The sequence below is a fragment of the Tupaia chinensis genome, unplaced genomic scaffold, assembly GCF_000334495.1.
Source record: "Tupaia chinensis unplaced genomic scaffold, TupChi_1.0 Scaffold000146_1, whole genome shotgun sequence".
NCBI lineage: Eukaryota > Metazoa > Chordata > Mammalia > Scandentia > Tupaiidae > Tupaia > Tupaia belangeri.
Window position 1 is genome coordinate 18,297,732 of NW_006159616.1, and position 7,557 is coordinate 18,305,288.

General features: G+C 52.2%; 1 protein-coding gene across 2 annotated transcripts in view; it reads left to right on the forward strand.

The window, feature by feature from the left end:
• Positions 1-6,728, forward strand: part of NPHP4 (nephrocystin 4) — a gene marked incomplete in the record, with an annotated part of 159,079 nt that extends 152,351 nt beyond the window's left edge. For both annotated transcript variants that reach the window (XM_027770657.1, XM_027770658.1), the window contains 7 exon segments: positions 1,857-2,013; positions 2,592-2,677; positions 3,255-3,340; positions 4,106-4,277; positions 4,871-5,050; positions 5,368-5,511; positions 6,171-6,728. In XM_027770657.1, coding sequence (XP_027626458.1) covers positions 1,857-2,013; positions 2,592-2,677; positions 3,255-3,340; positions 4,106-4,277; positions 4,871-5,050; positions 5,368-5,511; positions 6,171-6,311 — 966 coding nt within the window.
• Positions 6,729-7,557: the final 829 nt, after the last annotated feature.

Here is a 7,557-nt window from a genome sequence, read left to right on the forward strand (position 1 = left end):
CGTTTCTGGAACCAACTGTTTATCCAGCATCGCTTTCAGTGGAAAGTGGTATTTAGAAGCCATGATCTGCATGCTCGGTGTACTCATTACCACTGAGATGTCATTGCTGCTAGCCCCCCTTAGAGAGAGACCTAAAACGGGCATGCCTATGTATGCAGATGTACACATGCGACACACATGTGTGATATGCAGATACCTGTGTCTAGACTTCTGTTTTTATGTATGTTGAAGACTATGAATTCATACCAATCCTTCTAATTCCAAACTGGGTTTATTCCTGCCTTTTTTTTTTTTTTTTCCTTCCTGTTTGCAATTCCCATTTCTGCTCATGAGAAACATTGCACCCGTTATTTTCGATGTGTTTACTTGTTTGCTCAGTTCCCCTGTATGGACTTACTCTACTGGTCTGGTTTCTTTGACCCTATTGCTGCTGACCACAAGGATTGGGATGTGTATATGAGTATATTTCAAAATGTCAGTACCAACCAGGACGAAGGTCTCTGTGGTTTAAAATTTCTGAGTGGTGATTTTTGTCCTTAGGCTCTTTTTCTCTCATTCTCTCTTTCTCTCTCTCTCTTTTTTATTTTATTTTTTTGATGGTAGTGGTCTCTGTGTGTGTGTGTGTGTGTGTGTGTGTGTGTGCGTGTGCGTATGCAAGAAAAGGTCTTGCTGCGTCACAGTCCTCTTGCCTCAGCCTTCTGAGGTTCTAGAACTTAGGTTCTTTTCTGTCCTGTGTTTTAGATTTACCTAAACATTTTTCTCTGTGTTGTTAGATCATCAACTTGATGCACAGACAGTTTGATTCGTCTGTTTGTTTTCAATACATAGACAGTTTTTCTTCCTTTTTGATTTAGTTTAAACGTTAACTAGGAATGTTTATGTGAGTCCAAAATCAAACCTTAAAACAGGATGTGGTCAGAATGATCTTCCTTCCAGTCCTGCTCCTGCCCCACTCTGTCTGTGCTCACGTGTGTGCATGCATGTGTGCGTGCAGTATGTGTAATGAAGTAAAAATACCCATTCTATCAGTTGTCCAGATTAGTACCTCTTTTAGACTAGTAAGTCTTTTAGTAAATAACTTATAAAAAAACAAACCAGGAAAGGTTCTGTCCCTAGTCCTTTCCGTTTCCCCACGGCTTCGTTTGACCATCGGGAACCACAGAGCTCAGACTGTGTGCTTGATTGTGAAGTTTCCTGTCACTACCATGCGGACCTGGTGAGGGGAACTCGGGATCCTTCTAGAAGGATTAGCTGCACTCAAGCACCTAGGACATGAAAGACGGTGGGATTATGGCTGAAGTGGCTTTATTTATTTATTTATTTTGTGGAGAGGTTTTTGCTATAGAGTGTGTGCGCTTGCTAGAAAGTCAGAGAGAGACAGAAAGTGAGAAATCACTCCCCAAGGGGGATGGCCGCACCACAGTCCCTTCTCCTCCATTCTCCTCTCAGGATCTTGAGCGTACATGCACAGACGCCCAGCGTGAGTTTAAACCACTGGATCTGGGACTCGAACTGTGGTCGACTACATGGGGGTCTAGCGTCATAGCCATTATGCCAACTGCTAGTCCCTGACTGAAGTGGATTTTGGCACTGGGATAGCAAATCTTTTCCACTGGCTTTTAAGGAGTGTCCTTTACTTTAGAGGAATCACGGTATTGCGCCTGTATGTGTACCCTGAGCACCTGCGGCTGGTGAAAGACTGTGTCTGCGTTTCCGATGACACCTGTCCTTGCAAGGGGTGAGAAGGGTGGGTGCGTCTTGGCGACAGTGGAGATCCCTGTGCTGTCTGAGGAGAGATTGAAGCTGCCTGAGAGCCTGTACATAGTGCTGAGCCGGTATGATCTGCTGTCTCACAGGTCTTGTTCCGGGCAAGCAGTGGCCGGCCCATCGCCGTGCTGTGCCTCACCGTGGAGCCTCAGCCCCACGTGGTAGACCAAGTCTTCCGTTTCTACCACCCGGAGCTCACCTTCTTGAAGAAGGCCATCCGCCTGCCTCCCTGGCACACACTTCCAGGCAGGTCCCATGCTGCACCTGCAGCCAGCAGGTTGTAGGTCCAGCTGATTGGAAAAAAGCACCTCCCACGGTGGCAGATGGCATCAGATTTCATTCTGGGGTGCTGTCATGTCAACATGCAGGCCAAGCAAACTCTGCCTGTGTGGTCTGAAATGACAGCCTTCTGCCTCCTCTGGATGGCAGGGGCACACTGGTGGCTGATTCTACCCATCAGAAGTGAGGGTTGTGCCGAGGGGAACACTTGTCCCCATCTGGCAACTCCCTAATCTTCTGGCAGTTGCTTTTAAAGCAAAAGGAAGCCTTTTGTGTGTTACAGAACTTGACGTTTTGTGGTTGCGCCCTTGGCAATTCCCTTGAGAAGGTGGCTGAGAAATGCCCTGTGCTGTGCTGGGGTGGGGGGTGCCAGCATTCATGTACCTTGTCCTCGGGGGACATAGACAGGAAAGTGAGAGCTGGGCACAGGCTGACCTGGGGGGCAGTGGTGTCCTCTATGTCCCAGCAGGTGTTCGTGGGTGCCTGAGACGGGCCCAGGCCTGTGGAGAAGGCACTCGCTCGTTCTGACGTTTCTCCTGTTCCAGGTGCTCCTGTGGGAATGCCCGGCGAGGACCCCCCCATCCACGTTCGATGTAGTGACCCGAATGTCATTTGTGAGACCCAGAATGTGGTATGTGGCACTGTGGCCCTCTCTCAGGCAGGTCTTTCAGTGCGCACCCATCCCTGTCGTTTCCACTTCTGAGCTCCTGGAACTAGCTGCAGGGTTTTGGACTGACTGGTTTCTGCCAGGGTGCTAAAGGACTGTTTCAGCATCCTTAGGAGAGCTTTCTGAATGAGTTTTCCTTTTTTCTGCTAGTAGATCAGTTTCTCGATCATCTGAATTTAAATTAAAAAAGGACACGAGGCAAAGTGAATAAAGTGAATGGTAATTAAGGCACTTACTAATTACCATTGTGTAAAGGATAACAGCAATAATTGTATTATGACTGGTTCGGAAATGGGATAAAATTTCTTGTAGAACATAATTATTAAAATCAATATAAAATCAAGAAGCTAATGATTTTCTTATTTTAATGAACAAAACAGTGAACTCTGACTAGTACAGAAAGTTAACAGATTTGTCAGGGAGGGGCTGGTTCACCTGCCTTGGCTTGGCACAGGTTTCAGGGCCAACCTGGGGTCAGGCAGAGCCGAGAAATGAGTGGTATTGGCGTTGGTACTGACGCACTCCCCTGTCTGGTCCACAGGGCCCCGGGGAGCCGCGGGATGTGTTTCTGAAGGTAGCCAGTGGTCCAAGCCCGGAAGTCAAGGACTTCTTTGTCGTCATCTATGCGTAAGTTTGCAAAGTGACCATCTGGAGACAGCAGAAGAGGAGAGGAAGTGGCAGGTTTGGATTAGGAGAGGGTTGGACACAGCACGTTTTGAAACTCAGCTTTGCAGGCTGTCTGGCACGCCTTTGCTTTGTGAGCCGAGGTTCTGTTGCTCCATGCTGAGTTCCAGGACCAGCAGAGCCTTGGACAGGGCATCCTCTCTGCTCCAGAGTGGACAGACAGCCTGCGAGTCTCAGGGTGCATCATGTGCCCACCAAGGACAGAAGCGAGGCAGCTTCTGCTCCCACACAGTGCTCACAGCTGAACCCCTTTGGGAGTCAAGTGTGGCCCCTCTTGGGGAGGTGGAAGGTATCAGGTATTATCTTTCATACTGGGAGGCTGTGATTAAACTGCCCCTTTATTTCTCTCACTAGTTAGAATGGCCTGGTGTTTTTATTGTGTCCTAGGAAGTCATATCTCTCAGCCCTTTGAGAACCATCTAAAACCGATGTGAGCTGGAAGATTGCCTCAGTGCTGCCCAGAACAGGGCAGGGCTAGCCTGCATTCAGTCTCATGGGATGGGTCCTAAGCACCCTCCTGGGTGCAGAGACAGGTGACACATAAGCCAAGCCCTGCCCCAAGGGCATCCAGTTTAGGTGTGCAGGAAGCTGGCCAGGCAGGCAAGAACACTTGGCCCGACCGTCTCTTGGCTTTCCGTCCCGGCAGCCCTCGTCCCCCTCTCGTGGGTTGGTGCTGCTGTCTGAGCAATGGCTTCTGTCCCGCTGCAGGGATCGCTGGCTGGCGGCACCTGTGCAGACATGGCAGGTCTATCTTCACTCCCTGCAGCGTGTAGATGTCTCCTGTGTCACAGGCCAGCTGACTCGCCTGTCCCTTGTCCTCCGGGGGACCCAGACAGTTAGGAAAGTGAGAGCTTTCACCTCACACCCCCAGGAGCTGAAGGTAGGCCTGACTGGGGGCTATCGGATCTCCTGGCTGTCCTGTGCTTTCCCTCCCATGCCCCCCGCTGGAACTGGGATGGGCAGGCATTTGGCTGCAGCTCAGTAGTTATCCTGATGACAGCTTTTACCACAGTCCTCCTTCAAATTGCCTTTTATCAACTGTGTCACTGTGGGCTGGGTGACAAATGAACACATGCCAAAGGCCAGTTTTTAGAATTACTGAGAAGCCAGTATTAAGAGGAACCCTGGAATGAATGAAGCCATAGTCACACATCTGGACCATGTGGGCAGTACAGATCTGGCCAACCGGCCAGGGCTTTGCACTGGAGACTAAGTGCTGTCTCTGTTGAGGCAGCACCGAGGGACCAGCCACATGGATGGGAGGCTCTTGCCCAGTGTGATCTCCATGCTGCGACACTGATCTCGAGACTGGGTTGTGACTTCACATTGGGCTGCCTCGGGCAGGTGGAGTTGTTGACCCTGAACCACCTCGTAACCTTTGGGTCCTGTTATAAACTGGGCTGCAGGTGACCAGGGGAGCTCCCTGCTACAAAATGTGAGCACTGCCCTGACTTGTCTCTCTTGTTCTTGGAGACGGACCCCAAGGGTGTCTTCGTACTGCCACCTCTGGGGGTGCAGGACCTGCATGTTGGCGTGAGGCCCCGGAGGGCTGGCAGCCGCTTCGTCCACCTCAACCTGGTCGATGTAGACTACCACCAGCTGGTGGCCTCCTGGCTCCTGTGCCTCTCCTGCCGCCAGCCACTCATTTCCAAGGTCTGTGTGTGACAAGCACAGGCTCCTGGGGTCCCCACTTTGGTTGTGTGATACAGGGTGTCACATGGCCCTGTCAGTTGGGTTGCCCATACCCAGTGTTCCATGTAAAGCTGGGGTGGAGGGTGTTTGCTGTTGTTTCATGTGTCCTCACTCTAGGCTAGAGGCTTGGAGAGCTTAGTTTGTCTGTCTAATCTCTGTGGAGCTTCCCAGGGCCTGGGGCCACTCCGGGAGCAGAGTGGGCTCCCCATTATTTGGAGAAAGCTGGTGGCTGCGACTGAGTGTCTGGCCACAAGGTCTCCTGTCCCCTACCTCCATAGGCCTTTGAGATCACGTTGGCTGCGGGGGAAGGGAAGGGCACCAACAAACGCATCACCTACACCAACCCCTATCCCTCCCGGAGGACGTACCACCTGCACAGCGACCACCCCGACCTGCTGCAGTTCAAGGAGGACTCCTTCCAGGTGTGGGCGGGGTGGGGGGATCTGGCTCTGCCTCTTTCTGGAGTCTAATGCTTCAGAAACATGGGGTGATTGGCACTTCACAGAGGCGTGATTCCGTGGAGTAACAGGCAGTCCAGAAGGTCCTGGGATGGTGATGGGTGCCACCCCATCTGGGGTGAAGTGCTTCAGAAAGCAGCAGGCGCCTCTGATGGCCCCAACTTCAGGGCCTGAGGCCGGGCCCTGGTGGCCCCCTTCCCTGCCATTTCTCCACAGTCCGTCCAAATTGGACTGTCTTGCCTAGGCAGCCTTTAGCAATCTCAGATACTGTAAGGGAGAAACAACAGATCACAGTCTGCCATGGTGGGGGCGTTTCTGCAGTGGCCCAAGGTTCAGAGAAGCTTCTGAGAGAGGGAAGGAGCGGTGGCCAGGGCTTTCACTGGCAGCTTCGGCTGAGACCAGCGGCCTCCGCGTTGAGCAGTGGGCCACCCATCCAGCACGGCCGCTGCACCTGGGGCGTCAGGTGGGTCTGGGGCCTGACGCTCCCAAGGGCTGACAGTCCTTCGTCAGCTCGTGTGACCTGCTGTTTGTGGGAGGTATATATTACCATGCACAGAAGTTGCTAGAAAAGAGAGTGAGGACTGCTGTGGGGTAGACACTGAGACTTTGATTCTCCTTTCCAGGTCGGAGGAGGAGAGACCTACACAATCGGCCTTCGGTTTGCATCCAGACAGACAGTGGGGGAGGAGGAGATCCTGATTTACATCAATGACCACGAAGACAAAAATGAAGAGGCCTTCTGTGTGAAGGTCATCTACCAGTGACCATGCAGCCTCAGGGCACAGCGGCAGCCTCTAGTGAGTGTCCTCCCACTTCTCTGCAGCATCGGACACAGTGTTCTGCGTGATGGCCCATGGGCGTGGGCGAGGGGCCCTGATCGTTTCTAATGTGACATCCTGTCAGGTTGTGTCAGCACCAGTGGGGCCGCCAGGCATGAGCACGAACTCCGTGGTGCACCTGTGTTCTCTCTGGCACATGGAGGACGTCACTGCCTCTGACTTTGTTTTGATTTGCCTTTCAGCAAAGTGTATTTTATGAATTATCCTATGTGATAAAATTATGCCTTTCTTACTGGATTTTATATAAATGTAATATTTCTATTCAATATTTTATACTGATGTTTTGTATCTGTTTTTAAGTTGTTGAATACATTATTAAACTTGGACACGTTTTTTCTTTTGGCAGTTTTCTCGAGTGTGTTCCGCTGGCGGGGCGTCAGAGGTTTTCTGTCTGCAGCATTACCCTGCCTTTCCCTTGAGGAAAAGGCAGCTAGGGTCCAGCCTTTGTCCTGTGCCCTTAGCAGAGGCCACTGAGGCCTGGCCCAGGTGAGGGTGGAGCTGAGGCTAGGAACGTGACTCTGACATGGCAGCGGTTGGGGTGGTGGGAGCCTGAATGGCTGCTGCACCCACTCGGAGTGGAGCCATGCCTCTCCCCAGGGTGATCTTGCCGAGAGCACACGTCCCCTCCGACACCTCCGCTGCTGACTGTTCCTTTTCGCAGAGGAAATCAGCCGTGGCTGTTGGACTTTGAGGCCTCAGTGCAATGCTCCGATGCTGGTGCTGCTATGTCTTCAGAGAGGAATTCCACGTGCACTTGAGCTGGATCCGAGGTCAGAGCCGTGGCTCTTTCTCGTGTCCTTTATCGGGAGCAGTGAAGCAGCTCGGCTGGTGGGAGGCATCAAGCAGCGTCTTCGTCTCTGAGTGCTGCTCCCTGATGAGGCCATGCTGCGCTCCGCTCCCCACAGACTTGGAGGACGGCCTCCGGTTTCTCTGATGACCCAGCAGAAACGGCTGTCGTATATCTTTTCTTTCAAAGGAGTGAGATGTACTTCCAGGCAGGACTCAGGGTTGAGTCCTGCTCATGTAAACAATCGTAAGATGGCCAGCTCCCATGAAAGAGGTGCCTAGGAGGCCAGAGGCCAGCTCTGTCCAGCCCTGCTGTGTCCTGGGAGGGGGTATCCAGCTGGAGCCCTGGGGCTGGGGACAGAATGCCCAGCGTATAGGCACAGGG